Source organism: Carex rostrata, chromosome 6 (assembly GCF_964058835.1).
Source record: "Carex rostrata chromosome 6, lpCarRost1.2, whole genome shotgun sequence".
In the NCBI taxonomy this organism is placed as follows: domain Eukaryota; kingdom Viridiplantae; phylum Streptophyta; class Magnoliopsida; order Poales; family Cyperaceae; genus Carex; species Carex rostrata.
The window spans coordinates 11,165,272-11,191,152 of record NC_135923.1 but is presented as its reverse complement, the minus strand read 5'-3'; the positions used below and the strand labels follow the sequence as shown (position 1 = coordinate 11,191,152).

The 25,881-nt window shown below is 34.9% G+C and overlaps 3 protein-coding genes across 4 annotated transcripts; 2 read left to right on the top strand and 1 right to left on the bottom strand.

The window, feature by feature from the left end:
• Positions 1-4,155: 4,155 nt before the first annotated feature.
• On the bottom strand, positions 4,156-8,070 carry LOC144555428 (ankyrin repeat-containing protein ITN1-like). Its single transcript, XM_078303750.1, has 4 exons — positions 7,662-8,070; positions 7,042-7,363; positions 6,115-6,524; positions 4,156-5,302 (listed from the first exon to the last, which is right to left on the bottom strand). Exons 1-4 carry the CDS (start codon positions 7,896-7,898, stop codon positions 4,472-4,474), a joined length of 1,800 nt encoding a protein of 599 aa, XP_078159876.1. The 5' UTR covers positions 7,899-8,070; the 3' UTR covers positions 4,156-4,471.
• A 7,406-nt stretch (positions 8,071-15,476) lies between these two features.
• Positions 15,477-18,864, top strand: LOC144556013 (putative pectate lyase 4). Of its 2 annotated transcripts, none has more exons than XM_078304482.1 (5): positions 15,477-15,815; positions 16,822-17,173; positions 17,486-17,696; positions 18,191-18,259; positions 18,367-18,864. In XM_078304482.1, exons 1-5 carry the CDS (start codon positions 15,536-15,538, stop codon positions 18,589-18,591), a joined length of 1,137 nt encoding a protein of 378 aa, XP_078160608.1. In that variant the 5' UTR covers positions 15,477-15,535; the 3' UTR covers positions 18,592-18,864. The 2 variants fall into 2 exon arrangements, with proteins under 2 accessions (XP_078160608.1, XP_078160609.1); XM_078304483.1 differs by having other exon boundaries at positions 16,777-17,173; positions 18,367-18,862.
• Positions 18,865-24,670: 5,806 nt separating this feature from the next.
• LOC144555992 (putative membrane-associated kinase regulator 4) lies at positions 24,671-25,766 on the top strand. Its single transcript, XM_078304457.1, has one exon. The coding sequence runs from the start codon at positions 24,728-24,730 to the stop codon at positions 25,607-25,609; it is 882 nt and encodes a 293-aa protein (XP_078160583.1). The 5' UTR covers positions 24,671-24,727; the 3' UTR covers positions 25,610-25,766.
• Positions 25,767-25,881: the final 115 nt, after the last annotated feature.

Here is a 25,881-nt window from a genome sequence, read left to right as displayed (position 1 = left end):
AACCGGAATCAGATGGGGAGCCAAAAATATAATCCTTTGAGAATCGAGATTTAAGGTGAAACAAGCGCCAAAATCCCAAAACATGCAGAGAGTATGCTCAAAAACTTCTTACTAGTGCTCCACTCGCCTTAAAAATCCACCCTCGACAATTTCATCAGGCGAAGCAAGCATCGGAGTATGTATATTGTACCAGAGAGCTAACTGGTAAATTACAGCATGTTCATTGTACCAGAGAGGATGGAATCAGGATTGCTCACTGGCATGTCAATCAGGGAAGGGTATGTATACGCATGGGATACAAACGTGGGTTCTCAGTAGTCAGTACCGAATTTTAGAATTGAGGAACTTTTGTAATGAGGAAATGGCTTCCACGCGGACCACGTTATTAGATTGACTTTTCATGATCTTTATTTTTTTTGTTCTTATAATTAATTGATTGTAAGCATAATCTCAAAGTAAAAAAACCTAATTTTGTTTAGTGGAATTTGTCGGTTGGTAATTGCTAACTGACCTATAAAAAACATATTATTTCAATTTTATTTTACAATGAAATAGAGTTTAATTAAATATATTTCAGCCAATGAAAAAAGAAACATTTTCACTATTTTATGCACCATTGCACCAAGGAAAGGTCTAATCTGTTTAAATAAAATCAAAAGAAGAGATTAAAGTACAAACTGAAGTATAGTCCAATTAGAGTTGAACTAGGGTGTTCTTAAGTTCTAAAACCTATCGAATTGGTTTTAAATAACGAATCTAAACCGTTAAAACTGATCTATCTTACGAGTGATGCATATACATACTAGTGTTGTAAAAAAGGCCTTAACGACTGATTAATCGGCTATTTAATTGGAAACGGCGGCCAAACCGTTACGAATACACTTAACGGGGGACTTTTGCGAATTTTTCCGATTAATCGGCCGTTTATTCCAGTTTATTCTAATTTATTTCAATAAAAAAAAATTTCACATTAATTTTTTTTTATGTAATAGTGTGTGAAATAAGTTTTATAAATCATGTATTGCAGTTTTGTTTGTACTTGGACATACATTCAATATTTTTTACATATGTTTTTTCTTCTTACTTAATTTAAAATTGATTAATTATTCTTCTATTGATTTATCATATATTTTTTTTACTAATTACTAATGTAATTTTTTCAATTAGTACGACATATTCATTTATGAAACTAAGTTGCTATTATAAACTAAATTTAGTGATTTTTTTGTTGGAATGTTTCATTTCTATCACATAATATGTTATTAGTATTTGAAAAAAGTTTAACTCTTGAATTTACTTTTTCATTAAATAAATGTGTTACTGACGCATGCAAAGTGCTTATGCGTTAAAAAAAAAAGTGTAGTGTCATGTTATAATAATGAAATTAAGTTAAATTAAGTTTATTCGATAAGTTTAATGAGTTAAATAAATTATTTTAATAAATTATGATATATATAGATAGATTTAATAAAAACGTTAAATTATCCGCATAATTCCGATTAATCGGCCGCATACCGATTAATCACTTGGTGGTACCCCGTTCCTCCGACGACCGCATACCATTATTTACAATACTGATACATACAAAAAATTTAAATTTTCAAAAAAGAAAAAATAATTAGTAGAGAGCCAAGTAGCAAAATAATATTAAAAAAATAAATACATTAAAATTATTTTATAAACCTTTTAATTTTGATTGTTTGATTTTATACAACAACAACAAAAATAATGATAATCAAATTTTTAATTCCAAACAAATTGAGATAAGACTAAAAATAAAACCTAATCATAATCATTACTCCGCCTGTATAATTTTTCCCTTGCCGACACTACAGTGCCTCGGAAAATTGCTGTTTCTCTGCTCAGAGAGGAAAAGGTAACGCGTGCACTGCACTAGCGTAGTCCCATGGATCTTATTCCACAATCCACATGCATCCAACCCAAGCACCCAGCTAATCCCAAAATTATCATCCACTAATGAAAGAAGTTAGCCGTGCGTATTTAATTAAATTGAAGAGACATGCTTTTAAGACTCCTATTTTTTTATGAATAAACGTAGGAAGCTTTACAAAAGTACAGAGTCTGTAGTAAAGCTTTACAAAAGGATAATTCGTAATTTATGGTGTCTCGAATTTTACAAAAGGTATTATTTGAAAAACGACAAGGGTTGCCAACTCAATATGCGATCACAGTCAAAAGGATCACAGATTAAATCGGCAATCCTGGTATTTATGAAATTTTCACAGAAAAAAAGAGTTATTTATTTCCTTTTTAAGATGATAAAAATAAAATTTTCGGCCGATTATGTCTAACTCAATTAAATAAGGTAATGTTCTAAAGACGCTTAAAATGAAATAAATAATTTCAGCTAAGTATTAAAATCAGAACGTAGTCCTTGGTTGAAAAAAAAAATATTTGCGGGGGTGAAAATTAATCTCCTGTTCTTTTATGCCAATTTAACTTCTCAGCTAGTGTCTAGTCAGATCAGATCACAAAGTGCCTAGATGTACAGACACAGAGAATCCTCTACAGGTTCAACGAGAAGTCTTATATTTTTCCACAAAAAATAACAATCTTATAAATTCGATATTTGTTGACTAAAAAGCTAGTGCGTTCACATTGTAGAACCTTGGCTGCTTGAGTGCCATAGTTCTAACTAGTTATCTTTACATCACCATAGTGGATTGAATTCGGGTAGGGTACGGGTAGGGCGGGTAGTCGGGTAGGGCGGGTACGGGTAGGGCGGATAGTCGGGTAGGCGGGTACAGGTAGGTCGGGTAGGGTTTTAAAAAAGTGTACCCTACCCGTTTCAAACCCGTGCCCGTCCCGGGTAACGGGTACCTCGGGTACGGGTAGTCGGGTAGGGCGGGTAGGGTACGGGTATTTTTTTTTTTTTTTTTTTTTTTTAATACTGTTTTTTAGTTTTTTTTTCTGTTTTTAATATTATTTTTTTCGGCGGCAAAATAATTTTGAATTTTGAATTTAAAAAAAACGGGTAAACGGGTAAAGGGTAATGGGTAAACGGATAAAAGTACACGGGTAAAAGGGTAAAGTAGGTCGGGTAAACGGGTGCGGGTACGGGTAAAACGGGTGCGGGTAGACGGGTTTCGGGTACGGGTAAAACGGGTACGGGTTGGGCGGGTTTTTTCCCGAATCATTGAGTCCGGTCCGTCTCAAACCCGTACCCGTGTACCCGTTTACCCGCCTATACCCGGGCACGGATACGGGTACCTCGGGTAACGGGTACGGGTCGGGTAAAACGGGTCATACCCGTTCGGGTAAAAGCAAACCACTACATCGCCATCAACCTTGCCCATTGGTTCTGTAAAGAAGGACAGAACAATGATTTGACAATTGTATAAAAATCCTATAAATCGTGTTCAGAGTAGGTGCGATGCCCATCGGACCTATTTTGGTTCGATGGGTGTAGTGACCATCCGATTGCATCAAGATTCGTGCGCTCAGTATTAAAATACGTGCATGCCTGTATCAATTTCCGTGCACACAAATCTCTATGCTAATTGTACGGTGTTAGAGCTAATTGAACCTAAATATAGGTCCAATGCCCACTCCTATCTCAAAGCAAGGAGAGTTGGTTACTTGGTATCCGGTATTGTTTTTAAAAATAAATTAAATCCCACTAATTCAAATCGCATGATTAACAAACGGTGCAGATCATTCAATTTAAAATTCAGTAAATCTTTTACGTAAATCAAATTAGTTTTCAATTCGACGATTTAAAATAATAAAACCTCATTTTTCTAGAAGAAAAGGCTGAATATACCAGCTCACACCAAATACGCTATTTTTTTATGACAATAAAAAATAATATATTAGATGCATACTACAACGGACGTCATATTTTTGAAATTAACACGATGATATAATGGATGTCATATTTTTAAAATAACACGATCGCTAACACTGCTAGCGTTCAGACTGAAATTAAGACGTTGGCATTGCAATGTCTATTTTTAAGCAATAAGAAAGACAACTTTGACAACATGGACGCTACAACAATACTAATATCCGTACTATTTTACAAATTGAGAATTCGTTATGTTATACATTAAATTTATTTATTTATGCCATAGAAAATAAATCGGCAAAACAGGCCTTTAGAATAGACACAACAAAAGTTCCTTCCAAAAAGGCTTTCGAGAAATGCTACAAGGCAACTTACTAATCTAATATGTACTAATTTATCCGATCGCACAGCATATAATGAATTATATTACAACCGATCAGATAGCTTTTCGTGGTACAACAACAATAACCCAGTTCACTACCGCGCCTTAAATTATTCCCCACTCGGAAGAAAAATGACATATATATTTCACATATACATAATTTTGTACCATTTAAGGCTCAACACTCGCTGCATGCACTCTCCATATGCACTTCATGCCAGACATATTGTAAAACAAATGGAGAGGGATCTTGAAAACCCTTATTTAGATCAGGCTTCACCTTAAATTGCATATATTCGATCAATCTCTGAATCTGAACGCTCTGAATTCGGTTGCCATGAATTAGACCCACTCCGCATTGATCTTTGCCGCTTTCTTATAGACCGGGTCCGTTTTGATTTCACTACATAGAAAGTCATTGCACCGAGAACGCTGGCCATGATCAAGCCTCCGATAAGTGTCACGAGCAATGCAGCCCACTGAAAGCGTCGCCCCACCACAATATACGCTGAAGAAATGAATGCCACGGTGGTACACACTGACGCTAGCCACATCAATTTATTGATCACCTCTACAACCCGCCTCTCCGCTTTCGTCTCCCCGCGAACAAGTGTGATTTGTACCACCACCACGGCTAAAGAGGTGAACAATGCCACCGCATTAAAAATGAAAAATATCTTAAAAGCAGCTGTGCTGGAGACAACCGCCACGCCATCATTAGTGTTCCCTCCTGGTACGGTGAAAATTGCTGCAAATGCAACGGTTGCAAAAAGAACCGCAACAACAGTTACTGAATTTGTGGCATTGTTGATGCCTTCGCGGTGTAGCTTCCGGAGCTCCTTAGCGATGCCACTGACATTCTTGTTGGTTTTTCGTGTCTGCTCAAGCTGGGTGTGGACATCGTTCTTGATTTCTGTGACAGTCTTACGTAGCTCATCACGTGGTTGGTTGAGGTCATTGGCGCGCACAGCGCCATTGCGGGCTAGTATATCTTTGATCTCAGTAGATTCCTCTGAGAGGGGAAGTGACTCAGCAATGTCATATGCGGTTTTGTGGTCACGGGTTAGCGCATTTATGTGCATATCTGGGAGGAGAAGCAGCTCACTTACAATCTGAAAACCAAAAAATATTTTGTTAGGGCATTTTGCTGCAGAAAGATCGCATTTATGAATGTTAATTGATATTCTATGAGGAGCAAAGCTAGGGTGTGATGTGCTCACCAAGAGGGTTTGGTGAGTACAACTCCAAAAGTATATCGGATCGACTTCAAACGCCGAATCCAAACCGTTGAAATCCTTGTACTTCATGAGTGATGTATGAACATGAAATTTTTTGAAAGTTTCAAGTTTATTTTTATAAGGTCAAGCGGTCAAAGAAAGGAACTTTTTATAACTTAATTTATAAGTTGTTTTATATATTCAATTTTTATAATTTCTTTGACCGTGTAGCAAATAAACTCGAAACTTTCAAAATTTTATATGTACATACATCACTCATGAAATACATGGATTTCAACGGTTTGGATTTGGAGTTTAAAGTCGATCCAATATACTTTTGGAGTTGTGCTCACCAAACCCTCTTAGTGAGCACATCACACCCTAGCTTTACTCTTCTGTGAGTATTGATATAACATTAAACATCAGTATAAAGAATGGGATCTATGATCCATTTGTGAATAGCACCTTTGAAATCTGATAAACATCTACTACTGAATAGCAGCAGATGCCCCTGTACCACTCAGGGTGTACGTATACCAGTAAATATATAATTATACACATGGACACTTAGGGATCTTTTTTCCTCTCTGTTCACATTTATGTCTGGTCAGACCTTAATTACTATCTTCAGTGGCCCTAACCTAGCCAAAAGACAAAAACTAAAAATAATTCAAACCAAAAAAGTATACAAAAACAGTTTTTATCACCTCAGCTCGTTTTTTCCTTGTGGCAATATGCAGAGCCGTATATCCAGCCCGATCAGGCAACATGACAATGGCTCCATCTGCCTCCACCAGCGCCTTCACAACCTCAGGACTCGTGCCTTTGACTGCCATGTGCAAAGCCGTCTGGCCCTTCTTGTCAGTTCTACGAGCAAGTTGCGGGTCCTGTGTCAGCAAGGCTTTCGCAATCTCGACATGGCCTTGGCGTGCAGCAAAGTGTAGTGCGTTCTTGCCATTGAGCTTTGAGAGCTGAGCTGAACCAGCATCACGTGCGAGTAGGAGGTTGACCACTTCCAGGTGGCCGCGAGTGGCAGCTGAGATGAGTGGGGTCACATTTGATGGGCCCAGGGTGCTGCTCAGACTCAGATCATGGTCCAGGAGGGCTCGCACAATTTCTATGTACAAGGGAGAATTTATGAGGTTAAAGGTAAATGGATCCATAAAAATCCAAAATTAATATATAGTATATCCTAGCGTTAGCCAAAGAGAGATTACCGATACTGTCTTGTAAAGTTTCTGCATAAAAGAGAGATCGATAATGTTTTTAATTTCTAAACTGATCAAGTCAACATGTTAGACTACAGGAAAGGTGGTCTTGTATAGTCACTTAAAGAATGCATCACCAGAAAAATATTCACATATTTTTTTCTTTATTTTTCATTTGAGGAAGTTCTTGACATGATAATTAAGCATGTGTTAAAAACAGCCATCAGTTTAAAGATTATTGCACGTGCAAGGATAAAGAGAACTTGACCTGCCACAACCAATGTTTTCAGTTAATTAACAACCAAATGTGCTCAAATTGACCAGGACAACTCAGAGAATCTTTTGTTACTCTATGTTAGATAAGGTCAACTCATCAATAAAGAAATTTAAAACGATCATAAAGGATGGCATAAGATATGAAATTACCATGGTGCCCTTCTCTGCAGGCCATGTGAAACACGTCGTACCCGGACCGGTTCTTTCTGGTAAGGCTGTTTTTGTCAGAGTACTTTAGCAGCTCCAGAACTATGTCATGAAAACCCTTCTCCACCGCCAGTATAAGAGGTGTCTCGTCGACCTCGTTCAACTCGTTCACCACTGCCATTCGAATCTCTGCCACACTGGCATCAAACTCCTCTCCGGTACCAGTCATCTGCGCATCAATTTCGCTCAGTATATGTCGCACAGCCGCCACATCGCCTTTCTGTGCAGCCAAGTGAAGCTCTGTATTGTTGTGCTTCCCAGTCACCTATTATTTTATTTTATATTTTTTATTACTATTATTTACCAGTAGGTCTCCCTAGGTCTGGTTGTGCTTGTTTGACTAGTTCTTAATTGAGAGTTGAGACCAAATCGGAATCGGAACAGTGTTTTCTGATTCTTTGTTAAATCAATTGCTCTCACTTTCTAATTTCTAGAGCTAAGTCTGCCCATTTCTTTGGCATCAGTGTTAAATAGACTTTGAGTTTAAATCTTTTATCAGGCGATCAACGCTCACACCCTCTGATTGTATAAAATAGGACATAGTCTGTAACACTATCTCTTACCTGTTTCACGTATTTCTTCTTACTCCCAGATTGATCCATCCCCTTCCCAGAATTGGACAGCACCAGCACGGCGGTCGGCGACGGCGACGGCGACGGGGACACAGGCGACGCCGCCTGATCTAGCCGCTTCCCGGAGCTGGACAAAACAAGAACTTTAGGCAAGGAGGGCTGGATGGGCATGTCAGGGGCTCCATCGTTGATTTCCAGCATGACTTCTGAAGAAGATTCTTTCGCCATTCAGGGATCGAAGAGATTGTCGAGGGGGTCGAGATATGATCGGGTGTGATCCGAGGAGAAGCGAAACAAAACCCTACCCCCTTTGGGGTGCTGAAATGGATAGAGACATGGTCTGATTGAAAGAGGAGGGGAGAGAGAGAGAGAGTGGCTGGTGGGAAGGGAGGGGGGGAACGATACAATACGCCACCTGATTGTTTAAGCGTGGTTGGTTTTATTTTACCTCTCATTGGTCGTTGGACTCGGAATTCGAGTTATCTGCATTAACTCAACTTTTGAGTTATTGTAGAATGAATCCAAACCGTCCAATCCGTATTGTCACGAATAGTAAAGATGCCCCGTGCGTGTTTCATCGCGGACCGGATTGTCAAACATCCTCATCAGACGGCCAAATATATTAACTCAAAAGTTGAGTTAATGCAGAGGATGCGGACTCGTTGCTCGTTGTGTGAGCTTATTAGCTGACTGCTCTTCATAATTTTATTGAGACTAATTGTCTGGTACTATTTGCGGTACTAACCCTCAACTAGATGGTTATTTCTTCGCATTTATTAGAACACTAAATTTTGCTTATTTTGGAAAGGTTCACTTTATTACAGAGTAAAATTTCACACGGAACTTCTCTACAGTTTACTTTACAGTTGACAACACTGTAAAAACAGCTGGTGTAGATATTCCCAGACAGGCCCCAACAAAATTATCGTTTATATACTATATGTTTGACAATTGGCATAGTATTTTTTTTTTTTTATATATTCAGAAATGGCGATGAATTTTCTTATCACAAATACAATATATGAAATTCGATTCATCAATTATTTAAGAAATTGTTTTCAACTATAATATGATAATAATTTTTAAGTACGAAACAGTTGTTTTTCGGAAGATTTCATGTGTGATTTTGTATGCAATTGAATAGAATGTAGAGGTTCGGATGTTATATTGTTAACCCAATAATAATCAGGTCACAAGTTTCCGGACTTTATCCAAAAATTTGCTATAAAAGATTCTGCGCGTGTAAATAGTTTAATGAAAAGTTTGTTCTTTTGTTTTTTTAATGTGTTGTACGCTTGGCCGCTTGTGGTCTCTTTTTCTCAACACACGTGCCTTTTTCTAAACACGCATGTGCTGCCATCCAGGTTTTTAAAAAAAAGACGATTATTACGAAAACAAAAAGATAGATTAATTGCCCTTAAAAAAGCTCAAAATTATACAAAACATGAGTAATTTTTTAGGGTGTAGCCACCCTTAAAAACAGGGTCAATTTACATCATTTTTTTATTTTTTTATATAATGAAGATTGAAGAGTAAAATATAATAGACAGTATAAAAAAATCGTAGTAGAATTTATTTATATGTTTGACTTCTATTCACGAATAACTTTTATAGTAATAAAAGTTTGACTCTGCCTCTAGATAGAACTATCCAATTTGCTATAAATTTGTGTGCGCCGCTTCAAGATTCATATGCATTAAGTGTTTACGAATTTTGATGCGAAACTGAATGGTTCCAAACGAACATTGAACCGATTTTGATTTGATGCTCATCAGATTTTTCATGGATTTATTTCAAAACTTATATTTGGACTTATTTCACACACAATCCACAATCCACTACCGTGCCGTCAACTATTCAATTTACCTCTCACTTCTTAATTATTTCGATCAAAAGGCTCATTTTTATTACTTCTCTCCTCGTTTAAAACTGTGTTTGATACTGCCTAGAGGTGTTCAAAACAATACAATTGTCTTTTGTAATTTCTCTATCAAATTTTAGTAGTTAACTGTGTTGTTCTTCATTATACATATTTTTTTAATAAAAAATAGAGGTCAAATCACCTGACTATTTAATATTTATAAAAAAATTGTCTCATCTGAATTTCAAACACATTATATATATATTTTAATGTTTGATAGAAGTTTATATGTTTTTAAATTCTCTACGTATAAAATTTATTTATAACATTAATTCGTTTTGTAATTTCATTTTTTTCAATAAACATTTTTTTCGAGGTCAACCAAAAAATACCCTATAATTTAAAAATAAATACAAAAGGTTGATAATTCGAGCTCATATAGTACATGTTCGGCGCAGAAATTTAGCCCTCCTTAACGCTCCTTAAAGCTTAATCTCTCTGAACAAAGTTGCCTTAGTTGAGATTATTTACTTCCTTAACTAAGGAAGCATTTTCTTCTCCTTAACAATTTGGTCTCCTTTCACGCCTCCTTAGAACCAAATTCTGAAATTTCGGACAAATTTGCCCTCAAAAGCTGAGGCCTTAAGGAGCCCTCCTCATTCTTTTTCATTTTATATTGTCTTTCTTCTCACCTGCGCGGAACGGTTCCCTAGACGCGGGAAAGAAAAGAGGTGCTTTCTCCGGCGAAGATTGACGGTGATCGAGAGACCGACACTTCGATCCGGCAACTCTATCGTGTTCATAGTGAAATGCTCTTTCTATTGACACCCTAATTGTCGTCTAAGCTCTCTTCTCAGTCTTCTAAGCCCTCTTCTCTCCAGACATCAGTTTAAGGCACAATCAGGTAAATGCACCCTTCTCCCTTTGTACCTTACTTTGATTGATTGAGTGAATAATTGCTAACTTGCGATTTTTGCTCTTCAGTTACTGACTTGGTTATTGATTGAAATGAGAAAATTTGATAATGATTTGTTTAGTATACTTAATTAATGATTTGTTTTGCAAAAAGGCCCCTGGATTTATTTTCCTCCAAACTACTACTCACCCTATCAGTACCAGTTCGGTACTGAGTTGGTTGTGCCAGTATAGCAGCAGTTGTTGATTCCACTGTCCATGTTGGACCTTTCCTTTGTCCGTGTTGATTTCAACTAAAATTGTTCTTCATTTTAATTCAGGAATATATGTAAGGCCATACCCTTTATTTTTGTACTTGTTTAGGTTCAAATCAAGTCTCATCCTATCAAATTGATATTCCAGTAACATGCAAAATTATACTTTTTAGTGCATGATTAAATTGATAGTGCGATTTCTCATAAGAAACACGTATTGCAATCTATACTTTTTAGACAAAATTTTACTTTGGTTTTAATCTATTTTCACTTGAAAGGGTAATCAGATAACTGGTATATATGGTACCCATCCTGTAGCATATTCTAAAGCTCTTTTTTTCATCTATTTTTGTTGTAGAATGGATGAATTTGGATTCAATGAACTAATGAATGCTTTAGATGATGACGACGGATCATGGTTTTTTATGAATACTATACTTCCTAACACGACTCGTATGCGTTCAACATCATCTTCCACACAAGAACAAGTTGAGAGGCCAATGTCAGGTGTTGAATACATAAATGACCTATTAAATAGAAGTCCATCGGTACCCTATGATTATCTAAGAATGAACAAAACCAAATTTCTAGCCCTTTGTGAAGTGATATTGGCTGAAGGTATTGTCAAAACTGATCAAGTAACAATAGAAGAACAAGTCGGTATGTTCTTACACATAGTGGGGCATGCCTCAAATATGAGAAGTGTAAGTTACAATTTTCAACGTTCTCTCGATACAGTTCATCGAACATTCAATGATGTTTTATGGAGTATAGTTGAAATGAGGAATGATTACATCAAATTGCCTGGGGCAGATGCAACTAGACATGCTTCTGTTAGGGAAGGCACAAGTTTCTTTCCATTTAAGGTATGTATTTTAAAATGATTTTTCTTTTCACTAAGCGTATTCTTGTATGACAAATTGTATAATTTTCTATGTAGGGTGCTTTAGGTGCCATTGATGGCACTCATATACCCACTTTTGTAAAGAAAAGGAAGAAGAAACGTCGAAAGTACATTAACAGGAAGAATTTTGTATCTCAAAATGTCATGGCTGCTGTTGATTTTGACATGAATTTTGTTTATGTGTCAGCTGGTTGGGAGGGTTCTGCTGCAGATATGAAAGTTTTGCGAGCAGCGTTAGATGACGGTGGTTTCACTGTCCCTCAAGGAAGGTACTACCTTGCTGATTCGGGTTATGCCAACACTGGTAGTTTTCTTTGTCCGTATCGTGGCCACATTTATCATTTGGCACAATTTCAACAAACAACTGTACAAAATCGATACCAAACCCCAGAGGACCTATTTAACCATCGTCATGCACAGCTTCGTAATGTTGTTGAGAGGACATTTGGAGTTCTGAAAATGCGTTTCAAGATTCTGAGAATTATGCACCGTTATAAGTATAGAAAACAATGTCTAATTGTTTTAGCATGTTGCGTGTTGCATAATTTTATCAAGCGCCAAAATGAGATTGAAACCGAAAGTGACATTTTTTTGGATGTGGAACAAGTGTTATCAAATGATGGAGAAGATGATGAAGATGTTGTGCAATCTGGAGTAACTACAGGACTCAACGAAACACAACTTGGAGACTTGCTTCGAACAGGTATTAGGAACGCATTGTGGGAGAATATGCAAAGCCGCAACAGAAACCGTCAAAGTCGTAGAAATTAAGCTCTTTTTCTAATTTAATTGTTCTCAGATGTTTATTTCATGGTTTTTGTTATTTTGCTTCTTTTGTGGACCTTTATGGAAAAGTAGCATCTTTTGTTTGTCAGACTTGTTTGTTTTATATTTTTGGTCATATTTTGCATAGTTGATGATTAGAAGGATTATATCAGTGTAAACGAAATCTTGATGATTTGTGTAAATGCAGGTTTGACTTGTGGTTTGTAAGATTGAAAGCAGGTTGGTACCGGCTTGGTACCAATTTACTGTACTTGTTATAGCATCAAGCAATTTAGATGCATTTCAATTGTAATATGTTATTGATCTTAGATGATGATTTCATAGTTTTTGTTATTTTTTTTGTTATAGTATCAAGCAATATATAGATAAGTATTCAAATCTGAACTGATACACTATTTTACTATACACAAGTGATTTCAGATTTTTTTTTCAGCAATATGTGGATATAATTAGTTGAAATTAATTACTTTGATTTAATTGTAATTTCAGATTTTTAAGCTAAATGGCACTAGCTATGATATTATTTAACATATGTAATTAATGTTTAATTAATATATTTGTCTTTTATAATTTTTTATTAATTTTAGTTAATTACTCTTCTCATAATAAGAATCATATTCAAATATGTTCATGCAATAATAACGCTTGTCTTATAAAAATGACACTGTAAAGGACAGCATGGTCTTTTCAGAATAAGACATGCTTTCATTCACACTCATTCACAATATTAATCTCTAGAAAGTGGCCGAACACATACTCCTTAAGAAAGATTAAATTTTTAATCGATCACTCCTAAGGAGGGGGTGCCGAACATGCCCATAGAGCTTGAGCTCAATTGATCCCTATATTGAGTTCAGCTCCATTTAAATAATAAATAAATTAGGATTAAAATCAACTCATTTAAATTTAATTAAAATCGACCACCCTTCTCGTTGGAGCCCTATCCGAATAAAAATCGGAAATAAATATGCTGTTATTTCTTGGGAATAACAAGAACATGTTATTCCGATTGTAATTGTTTAAATTTGTTTATATGCGAAATTCAATAAAATAAGTTTTTTTTTATGTATGAATCTTAACGAATTTTTAGCGGTTGTGATCGGAATAACTAAAAAATAACAACAGATTTATTTCCATAAAAATGGACTGCTTACGTTTTTACCGTGTGGTGCTTTTACTATGTTTAACTTTTTTTTTTAGATGAAAGATGAGGCCAGACCATCTTAAAACGAGGGTTTAAATGCCTCCATATTTTCTGTCTCCACTATGTCTCTATTTTTAAAAATTTTAATAACTTAAAATTTAAAACTTAAAAATCAAAATAAAACCATTAAATATGATCTATGTTATTTTCTCCATGTGCTCATAAAAAATTATTACATTTCGATTTTGTTTAAATGTGAATAAATAAGTTGAAAAATCAACATCTAGAAATTATCCACATTAGTGTATTTTTTACAAGCTCTTGATGACAATCAAAATAAAATTAAAATGTTATAATTTTTTACATGTGCATAGATAAAATGATATAGATCACATCTAATGATTTTATTTTGACTTTTAAGTTTTAAATTTTGAATTATTAATATTTTTAAAAAATAGAGGTATGGTGGAGGCATTTAAAGTTTTAAATATTCACAATAAATTATGATCAGTTTCGGAGAAAAGACTTTTCACATAGAGTGTACGTTTTAGTCGCTTAATTAATAGTTGATTCCAATCTTTTAACATTTTATTTGCTTCGATTCACATTTCTTAAGATACACTATCTTGTCTGATATATATATATTTTTTAACTTTCCACGTTTTATGTGTCAATTTATTTTCAGACTGATTTACATCAAATTTTTAGGGTTTTGATGGGATAAATGCATAGAGTAAATTGAATAATTGACGGCACGGTAACTTATATTTGGCCAAAAAGTTTTGAAACCCAACCACATTTATAGATTATAGAATTTAATTAAATAAGAAATATTTATTAGTTATTATTTTTAAGTAAAAATTGCGTATATTATATTATTATGTTATAATTTAATTAATTTTTTTTTTCACTTGTATGATGTTTGTCTAGTTGTCTACACAAAAATGCGTTTTTATTTGTATACAAATTCAAAGGGACATTGTAAGAATAATGCTATTTAGATTTGTGCATGAGAAATTGAGAATAGAGTAGAAAAGTGCTAACTCTAATAATATGGAAATGTTATTAATTTTGTGATTCGATATAGTACAAATATTGTTTGGGTTTTAATATCATTGAAAATTGTGTTAATTTGAAGTATAATAATCAATTATTCTTATAAAATAATGAGTTAACGAATTAATTTTTACCCCACACAAGGACAGATTCAAAAGAAGACCCGGTGGCTAAGTCACTAATAAAGTAATAAGTGATCAGGGAGAGAATCAAATAAAGACTTTTTTCTTTATAAAGATTAAGGGGGTAAAAATTAATGGGGTAGTTGGTTGAGGTAAACATGCACAATGGCATGTGGCATGTCACGTATTATTTTTCTTCTTTAAAAAAAATAAATCAAAATTTACAAATTTAGATTAAGATGTGCAAGATGCCGATTTTCATTTACTGAAAATTAAATTCACATTATTGAATTTTTTTTTTTTTTTTTTTTTTCTGAAAACTAGGCTGATGCAGCCAAGGGCCAAGGCCACATTATTGAATTCAACTGAGAGAATTGAAACCAACCAACCAATTTTTTTTTTGAGAGAATTGAACCATCGTTGATCGTTCTCTTTGGTCCGGTGGGCGGTGGCATCTGATCCCTTGCTTCATCCGAGTCCAAAAATAGCCAACACATGAAAACTCTCATCCCGAAACGCTATCCTCTGCGGAGGTCCGTGCGGTGCTGTGCGGTGGTTTTGATCTTGTACGTTCGTTTCGGATCGGACGGGTTGGATTAAAGGTTCATCAAATGTTGAGTTTTTTTAAAATTCGGACAAGATTTGATCTGGTCCGTCCAATTCTAAACAAACGGACCAGATCAAAATCACCGCACAGCACCGCATGGAAAACCTCCGCAGAGGATACTTTTCCCTCTCATCCCGGCCCGGGTACCGCGAATTTTTTATTTTCACACCGCACCTTTACCAAATTTCGAAACTCTTCGTAAAATTTACTCTTTGAATGGGAGGTTGCTTCTCCCGTCTCTCCAATCGCCACGATTCCTCAGGCAACGGATATTTCCCGCCTCTATCCACCTCCGATTCCATTTCAAATCACCCGCCGCCCGCACCTCCAGCTCGAGGACCTGACAGTGGGGTCCACGAACAGAGAGCTCCCATGGCAATGCCGTACGAACACGTGGATACGAGCTTGCGGGCTCTAGCAGGCCAGGCCGAGGGGTTTGGTCGACACGCCATTGGAGGGGTGCACGGTTCGGTGTACCACGTCACTACCCTCGATGGTATCATTTCCTCTTGCTTTTGTATATATTTGACCAAGATCTTCCACATTGCTTTTTAATGTGTCGCATTCCGTGCTGCGGGTTCTGCACTGCTATTCCCCTGAAATATCTTTTCGTTTCCCCGAATAAGAGGCGACGAATAAGTAAATTCCAAAGGGAATGTTAATGTTGAACCAATTGGTCCAAATACTAAAATTCGGTTGCTGCATCCGTTTACAACAAAAGATATTAAAAATCCTTTAAGAATTTGCAATATATTTTTCTGCTGCAAATGTTAATAACTAAGTAAATAGTTTCTTTTCTTTTTAATTAGATGTAACTGATTTAAAGGCAATAGAGAAGAGAGCAGCTAAATGTATTGACTAATTAAAATAAATTGTGTTTCGTTAACCATTAACAATTGATACAACTATCTATTTGTAGAGGATAGGTAGGTTCTCTTCCTTTGAATCTAACTTATGTTTACATCCATATATGTGGTCCATATTTACATAATAAACCCTACTCTGTATATTTACTACATAATTACATCCATATAACTAGCTAAATCCAACTTTTCTCATTATTTTTTCCAATCAGAGATGAAGGGATCGTTTGACACCACTTTATTTTGACAATCTTAAAAAATAAAGTTTAATTTGAAATCCAACATTATAGGCATGATCTTTTATCCATATTTCATGTTTATAAATAAGATGAAATGTTTTGTATCTTTCACCATACATTAAGTGACATGAAATTTCAACTGTCTTAAATTAGCGGTCCTCGATGCATCATAAAAAAAAATACTTAAATTGCATGAAATTTGATTGTGAGGTTCTCTATATGCCCAACATATGTATAAATTACCTTTCAATTTTATTTGAATTTTTCTGAAAATTCATTGTCAAGATTGTCAAAATAACCATTGTCAAGTGATCCTTCCTCATTAGAGATTATTTTGGGTACATTGAGATGCCAGCCTCAGAGAAATTCTGTTCCTCATTTTTTTGGTTGTTGCTTATAGATGATGGACCTGGCTCGCTACGCGAAGGATGCCGCAGGAAAGAGCCCCTCTGGATTGTATTTGAAGTTTCGGGAACAATCCACCTTTCCTCATACTTAAGGGTATCTTCATACAAAACCATAGATGGCAGAGGCCAGAGGGTAAAATTGACAGGCAAAGGGTTGCAGTTGAAAGGGTGTGAGCACGTGATAGTGTGCAACTTGGAGTTCGAAGGTGGGAGAGGTCATGATGTGGACGGGATTCAAATAAAGCCTAAATCCCAGCACATTTGGATCGATAGGTGTAGCTTGAGAGATTATGATGATGGGCTGATTGATATCACCCGAGAAAGCACTGATATTACTGTCTCAAGGTAACATAGTCGACATGTTGTCATTTCTTTTAATTGAGGGATTCATTTTGGCCAGCACAACAGGTGATATTTGATTTACTTTAGTGCGCAACAGTTATCTAGCCTCAAACAACCCTAAATTTCATGCAATTGGCCTAAATTCAATCTGTATTGCACTTAATTCGGTGGATCTAACTAAGGAGTTTTAAATAATGATTTAAGCATACAACTAAGGGCCTAGTTAAATTGTAGCCAGCACAATGGCTGTGCAATCTGATACCTTATCAACTTTGTCAGAAACCTTCTAATCTCTGATTAGTTTGAACTTGACAGGTGTTACTTTGCAAATCATGACAAGACAATGCTCATTGGTGCAGACAGTAGCCACATAGGCGATAGGTGCATCCGTGTCACAATACATCACTGTTTCTTTGACGGAACCCGCCAGAGGCACCCCCGGCTTCGGTTCGGCAAGGTTCATCTCTACAATAATTATACAAGAAATTGGGGCATCTATGCTGTCTGTGCTGGTGTTGAAGCTCAGGTACTCAATGTTCTCTTTATAAACCCCTCATGATTCAACAAAAGGCTGAGATTGTGTTATTTTTCAGTTCTAAATGGGAAAAAAAGACTTACTGACAATTTCATGTATTAGTCATTAGTTGGGCTACGGAAGTAGTAGGAGGTGCTTTTGGATTCACAGTAAAGGGAAAGAAGAGATATCTGATTTCTTTGGAAAGGGAGGAATAAAAAATAGGAGCCTGGCATATTGAAGTGAATTACTCTGGGAATAAAAGACTTGCTGACAATTTCATGTATTGGTCATTAGTTGGGCTACAGTAGTAGGAGGTTCTTTTGGATTCACAGTAAAGGGAAAGAAGAGATATCTGATTACTTTGGAAAGGGAGGAAAAAAAAAATAGGAGCCTGGCTTATTGAAGTGAATGACAAAATACATGGAGTTTTGGAAATTTTTGATATATTTTTATTCTTGTACTTTGTTAACTGTTTGTCATTGCTTGTGTTCCTTGTTTTTCAGATTCTTTCTCAATGCAACATATATGAAGCAGGTGAGAAGAAAACGGTTTTCAAATACATGCCCGAGAAGGTAATTTTTATTTTAATTTGTTAATTTTGATTAGATCTTCTTTCAAAGGAAACACAATAACTGAATATGTTAATAATAATCTGACAAATTCTGTGTTTTTGGAACAGGCAGCAGACAGAGAAGAGGTGATGGCTGGTTGGATCAAGTCCGAAGGGGACCTATTTCTTAACGGGGCCCAGCCGTCATTGCTAGATGGACCTGGTGCAGACTGCATATTCAAGGCGGAAGAGCTGTACCAGTCATGGACAAGGGAGCCCGCTTCTCATTCTCTACAGGAAGTTCTCCAGCTATGCACAGGCTGGCAGGATACACCCAGGCCACCGGATTGCTAACTTGCAACAAAAAAACGGTTTGCTCTTTTGTTCTTTTGTAAAATGTGTAGCTTTGGTTTGAAATCAATGTAGTATATGTGAAAGCTGGAAGAAGAAGGGGTTTTGCATAGTGTTTTACACTTTAGTGATGTTAACAATTGAAAACTCTTTGGTTGGAACTAAAAACCTTTTTACTGATGTTGACGTTGAGAACTTGTGTAAACTATGTAATTTTATTATGTTAACTATTAACCACAGTTTGAAATGGGAGTAGTATATGAGGTCTTGAAAACTTCTCTAGCTTCTTTTATTCTGGTTGAGCAACATGTTCAAGTTGTGTTCCATAACATGTCTGAAAAATGATATTGGATGCAAGAAATTTGAAGTTGAGTCCCTGTAGAATTTAGTATTGACATGATTAATTACTTGGTATAATTACATATTAATATATTTTTTATAAATAGAATATACTAATGGATATCCAGGAGCGTATAGGACATTCCACGCATGTCAGAATTGGACCTCACTATTAATAACAGAAAAATGGTTGCATTCTGATAAAATCATATAAAAGTTGGAAACTCAAGCTCATGTATATGTGCAAATTAAGTAAACACTGTTGCTTCTGTTGTAAAAGGATGCTGAACTTTATTTAGACAAGAATATACAAATGATTCTTTCCTTCTAAGAGACTATTCCTCTCTGGCAAGAATGAACCAATAACTAGATGGTACCTTACGTGAAAGAATCTTTAGTTTAGTAAGGGTCGGTAGCAAAAGAGATGATTAACATTCAAGGCAGAAACGTACAATCGAAGAAGCTTCTGGCATCCACAAACGTTGGAATCATTTATTGGAAGGAAAATATTACAACGATATCGCAGTCAATATCATTTGATTCATTTCAGTGACCGGTAGATTCTCTTTATTGTTTTTCCGATTTTTGTCCCCATCGGATCTCTGAGTCTCTCTTTCTCTCTTGCATGTGTCATCTCTCTTGTTTCTGTCTCCACCTTAATTATTCTATATTCAATACATATATTTATTTATTTATTGCATTAACTATTTTATTATTCAGTTTATTGAGTTTATTGTTCACATTAATATTTTGTTTATTGATTAAGTTAACAATATTAATTAACTTTGTTTTTTGTCTTACATTTTTGTTTCTCAATACCTTTTAAAAGATTACTGGAGCACTTTTATTGTTGATTTTAAACCTTACTAAGTTAATTTTTTATTCTTTTCAATACTAGTCAGTACCGTGATAACTTTGTTTATTTTACAAAAAATGAAAAATGTATATTTGAAGCTGATTATCCTGTATCGATAAAAAAAAAGAAGCTTAGAAGTCCTTGATGATTTGATATCAATCTAGAAACAAGTTCATTACTAATTCGGATCTTGTTGATTATTGTGTTTTATTATTCACATTAATTATTTTGTTTTTTAATTTGTTAGATTTATTATTCATGTAGTTTGTTTTGTTATACTTATTCACATTGATTGCGCATTGATGTTGAGAACGGAGTTGCTTTTGTACAGCATCGAACTCTCGATCTTTAAATAACTAACGGTCATAAAACGTTTTCGTAGCCAACTGTGCTAATTCCCTTCCTCTATTCAGTTATGATATCAATTATAGTAAGCGTATATCAGCATCCTTATTAGAAGCACAATATGAGATTAGCACATGTTAGCCAATGAAGGACTGCAGCTTTCTGTTTCCCTCTTGTCAAGCAAAGGCACACATGTTAAAGCGCAATTCTGAGTGCTTTTCTTAAGAAGTCTCCCCTGACGCATGATGAATAGCTCCACAGAACACAAGCGAGGCATGTTGATGGAGCTACAAATCCTGATTGGCAACTCTTTGTTTATTTGTCTTAGATGATTAGGATTTTCCATTTTCTTTTTTCATAAAAAAAAGAAATATGGAAACATATTCTGTTACATTATCATGAAAACACTAAAATGGAAATTATCATGTGCGAGTTAGTTGTGACCGAAAGGTACTAATCCACTATTAAAATATAAATAAAAAATGATTTCAGTGCATATATAATTTTTATGTACATTCATTTAATTTCTTAAAAAAAATATTATGTAAATTAGAAAACAAAATTATCATACTTATTTGTTATTTCATGAAAAGCGTGTATATTAAATTGATTTTGATTTAAAAGACACTTATTCTTCCATCAAATAATTTCATTTTTTAACGACTCCATGATAGAGAACCAATCAAATTTCAAATTGACTCTATCTAAAAAATTGAATACACATCTATAATTTTAATTTAAAATTTAAATAATATTTTAAGATATCAAATAGATGTACCATATAATTCAATGTACGTACACTAGAATTATTGTATAAATAAATAAATAAATAAATAAATGCACTATTAAATGGCAGTTCCCCTCTCCAGTTATAATGAAAAATGATGTCTAGCACTGACACTAATGTGCCAAACATGATGAATGGGATCACTGATTGTGCTCACTTGGTTTTCTATCCTGTTAAAGCTTTTGCGGTACTTAAAAAAGTCCGGCATGCTGCTCCAAATTCACATGCTTAATTTGTGAGATATCCCCAGACGAATTAATTTAAAACTTTGGACTTAATGATAAAAACGAAAATTTTCCTCTGGGCCCAGGCATATGCCTAGTATGGCATGTGACAACCAATAATTTGTTAATACTTAATACATGCATTAGGATTTAGGTCAGACTTCATAATTCATATCCAGCAAAGTGTTTTATTGGAGTAGAATAAAATTTGAACCATTCGGCTTAATTTCAGAACTGTTCGCATCCTAAATAGCAATCATGAATTTCTCTGAATGGCTCGGATCATATAACTTGATTACTCTATAAATAACTTTTGTTAGTAAATTATAATGATATGCGATTTTCCTTTCATGAAGGGAAAGTGAAAGATTGAGCCAACTTGCATTACGAGCGTCACTATGAAAGAATCATAAAAATGGCTACTAGAGTTGCTCAATTGGTTCCACACTCCAAGTTTAAAGACAAAAATGAGTCTTAGAAAGACACTAGAAAGCTAGTCTATATTAAAAATAAAGGAATTATGAGAGTGAAAGAACCAATATTTTGTGTATGTTTGTTCATATTTGCTATTTTCTCTCAATAGACACCTATTGATAGGTAACCAATATATCTTTGGAATCGTAAGATTATCAGGACTCTTCATTTTCCTTATAATATATATAAACACGAGTGAGGTTGTGGTGCTTTGCAATGCGCACATCAATTAGTGTTATGGATTTAAATTTTTAAATCAAAGTTCAAATTATCGATGTGAATTTCTCAATATGATATTAATAGAAAAATGTACTTCAAAATCAAATTTTATATTTTTTAGAATTTTTTTTAATATTTTTGTAGATAAGTAGAAAATCACCTTATCTAAAAATTCTCGATTATTATAAAATAATATTTTTTATATATTTAAGAAATATTAAAAATATTATAAAAAATAGTAAAATTTTATGGAGAAAACGTTAAGCGGTTCAAATCGATTGGTTTAATTATAAATAAAAAATTAAAAATTCATAGGATGACTTGATCTGCATTGCAAAGTACCATAGCCTCACTCGTATAAACAATAATCTGCCTATATACATAATCCTTTTGTACTCCTACTAAAGTGTATTATGACATATTGATATTCAAATATCAACCACTAAGACATAATGATAACTACTAGAAATCAAAAGATATGTTATGTCATCTACCAATTTGATCAAGGTAGGCACAAAATATTGATAATACTATAATTTTTTTTCTTCTGACAAATCAGAGCGGAATAGTTGATAGGAATCTAAAAAAATCATGGCACAATCGAATACGTCACGGCACGATACGGTTCCATCATGACACATGTGCCGTACGTGCTGTGATCATCTTTCAAAAATTTGGCACGACAAGGCACGTCACACAAAAGATTTGGTCACGACATGACACATGGTCACATGTAATTAGGACCGTTAGATCTTAATCGAATGATGAATCTTAAATAAACTAACATAAATTATGAAAAAAAAATAGTTAAACGTGATAAATGTGACTGGTCACGTTTGAACATGTCACGTGTGGTCACAGCGTGATTAATGTGTTGTGACTGTTCACATGCCATGAATATCCTTTCAAATTTGATCACGACATGACATGTGATCTAAGTTATGGCGTGACTAGTAAAGACACAGTGCATATATATATATCCTTAGTAGCATGCCTCTTTTTTTCTCCTAACAAATCAACGATTCTTCTAAGTGGAGTAACGAATCAGACTACATTTTTTTTTTTTTTTTATTGGACTGTGGATTAAATTCAGGGATAGGCACTATATCTATTCAGGGGTAGACACAAATATAAAATACCGCTAAGTTTAAATTTTTTTTCGAATTCAGAGGTAGACAAGTGCCTATCCCTGACCTTTTTGGGTCCGCCCATATCTACCATATCATTAGGCTATTATGATGTCATAATTACAACATGATTAATTTGTCCATTTACATTTCTCAAGACATGTACTATCATATTAATATATTAATATAAAGTTATAAGAATATTAAAATATTACTTGTCATGCGACAATTATAGAGAATACGAACTCCATTATGTTATGCATATATCACCAATCTGACAAAGTCTTCACTTATCAAACTATAGGTAAGTACCGCAAGTTTCTGTTTTGGATTCCTAGCTTCAATTATTCCTGTTTTCTCTAATTTTGTCCGATTGATTGGCGAGAAGCTGCCAAGCCCGTCATTAGGTATACCGTACCTTTTGAACTTATTCACAGTTGCACGATTATTTTCCTACTGCAAAAATGCTCCGAAATTGAAGAAATTGAAGAGGTGCTTGATTGGTGTCTTGTAACATTTAGTACTTGGAATCTCTACCTGACAAGTGCTACCTACTAGCTACGGCCGTCTGCCCTATCTTAAATTGATTGAACAATTTGGTGATTACTTTGTACAATTAAATGAAGTGGTGAGTGTATGATCAGAGAAGAGCCACCACAAGCATGCATTATCAATTTGTGATCTGTCACATTATATTTTATCATTTGTGTTCAATCAGTTTTGAGTCATTTTCTTCTCAAGAACATTAATGAAAACATGGTGATTAATTAGTTGAATGCTACAGCAAGCAATATCCGTTCGACCCCCCCCCCCTTTTTTTTTTTTTCCCTTTCTGTTTCCCCTCTTCAATTGAGGATTACTAATGGCCAAGAGAAAAAAAATAGGAAAAAGAAGTTAAGCATCACCTTCAATAAGTTAAAGATTACATTGCTAACTGATTTCTATTTTTTTTCCTTATTTGTGCTTTATTTCATTTACTGTTTTATTAGCTCAATCTGTTTTGAGCGTTTTGTAATTTTTGTAAACATTAGGTACAAACTTTGTACCTATATTCTATCAATCAAATGTGAGCAAGACCCATATTTTTCTTCAAAAAAAAGATGCGATATACTAGCTAAGCCAACTGTGTGTTCTTTATTAAGAAAGTGTTAATTAAAAAATGAGTCTACAAAAATAAAATATACCGCCTTCCTTAAAAAAAAAATATTGAAAAAAAGGTAGGATAGAAATTGAGCATTGACATGACATATGATTATGAATTTTGTCCATGATTCATTTTTAGCTCTAGTTTTCTCTACCGAGGAATATTAAATGACCAAAAAAATAAGTTAAGCATCATCTTCACAAAATTTTAAACATGAGAAAAAAATATAAAAAAAAGCTCCCCCTTTTTATTGTGATATGATTACATTAATATATTTTTGCCGAGAAAACCACCCCTTATAATAATCACAATATAATGTAACAAAGGAGAGAGCTAAAAGAGGTCATGAATTATTTTAGAAAAAGAAAGGGAACCGTTTGGCATCCTCACTCCCACTAAATCCCCTTTACCTGCTTGAATGCCTTGGCAAAACCCTCGTACCCAACCGTCCCAACCCAGAAATAAATAAATAAACAATAACAAAATTTAAAATAGTGAGAAAAAAATTGCTTCCTTATTAGGCCCTATTCCTACATAAATGGTGATTTATTCCCTCCCAAAAGCTGACCATCTAATAATCTTTCCATAACCAAACCTCTCCACACAACACTCTTCGAGTGACAAATGACGAAAACTATCTCTTCTCATGACCAATTTGTACAGGATGATTACATAGACATTGATCCAAATTCCATGTCTACAAGTGTCAATGCGCCGTCTTGGAGGAATTCAAGAGAGTTTGAATTCAAATTGTGTCCAAATCCTCAAGAAAAATGTTCTTACGATTCACCGGCTGACGAGCTCTTCTATAAAGGCATCCTCCTCCCTCTTCACCTCCATCCTAGGATTCAAACAATCCAACGGTTGTTGTTGCGTGAAAGAAACCCTCATCATTCAATCCAAGAAGAAGATGAACTTGAGAAGGAAAGCGTGAGCTCTTGTCGTTACGCGAGCGAAGGGTATGAGTATTCAACCATGCCGGCACAATGCGGTAGAAAGAACTCTTGGTCCAAGAAGTTCAAAGGTTTAGGTGGTTCATCATTGTGCTCAAAATTGAAGGCCCCTCGCGGTTATCTCAAGTCTCTGTTTGCCAAACCCGCACACGCTAATGATTATGTTAAAACAAGATCAAAGAACATCATTGGCAAAGATTTAAATGGTCTAAAGAGTAGTGTTGAGAGAGACAAACTAATGGAAGAAGATGAATTGGTCCATCGGAAATCCTTTTCGAGTGTGGCTAAGTTGTGTCCGACCACCAGATCGAATTCGTTATATTCAAATTCATCCTGGTCTTCTTCTTCTTCCTCATTAGATTTGTCTTTTCTGAGTCTGAATTCAAACGAGTTCTCTGTTAGTCTGACACAACCACCCGCACTGAGACGAAGCAGCAGTGTTAATTCTGAGATGGAGAGCTCAATACAGGGAGCAATCACTTATTGCAAGAAGTCTCAAGACCTGGTATCAGGTCGAAAGAGTGTCAGTGATATTAGATTCTACCCCTTTTGATTCAAAAGGGTTTTACTTTTACATCTCTTTTCTTATATTCGATTGTGATTTTTTAGATTTTTTGAAGTAATGGGGGCGACTGTAATTTTTTCTTCCAAGCTTGAGCATTTTCCTTTTGTGAATTCTGGAGGTCCCGTGCAAAATAGTTACTTTTTTATCAGCTATTTTCGTTTTAGAACATGTTCAAATCATAGGTTGACGAACAATAATTAAAAAAAATCTTAGTTCTCGATTTACTATTCCTCCACCAAATGCTATAGATTAACCATTAT

Bases quoted from the DNA above. Each gene is read 5' to 3' on its own strand.
- LOC144555992 (XM_078304457.1), top strand. From the start codon at position 24,728: ATGACGAAAACTATCTCTTCTCATGACCAATTTGTACAGGATGATTAC.
- LOC144555428 (XM_078303750.1), bottom strand. From the start codon at position 7,898: ATGGCGAAAGAATCTTCTTCAGAAGTCATGCTGGAAATCAACGATGGA. The intron at 6,525-7,041 runs GTAATTTCATAT...CCTTGTACATAG, and splicing joins CTGCAGAGAAGGGCACCATG to AAATTGTGCGAGCCCTCCTG. The intron at 5,303-6,114 runs GTGATAAAAACT...TTTGGTTTTCAG, and splicing joins CAAGGAAAAAACGAGCTGAG to ATTGTAAGTGAGCTGCTTCT.
- LOC144556013 (XM_078304483.1), top strand. From the start codon at position 15,536: ATGGGAGGTTGCTTCTCCCGTCTCTCCAATCGCCACGATTCCTCAGGC. The intron at 15,816-16,776 runs GTATCATTTCCT...TTGAGATGCCAG, and splicing joins CCACGTCACTACCCTCGATG to CCTCAGAGAAATTCTGTTCC. The intron at 17,174-17,485 runs GTAACATAGTCG...TGAACTTGACAG, and splicing joins ACTGATATTACTGTCTCAAG to GTGTTACTTTGCAAATCATG.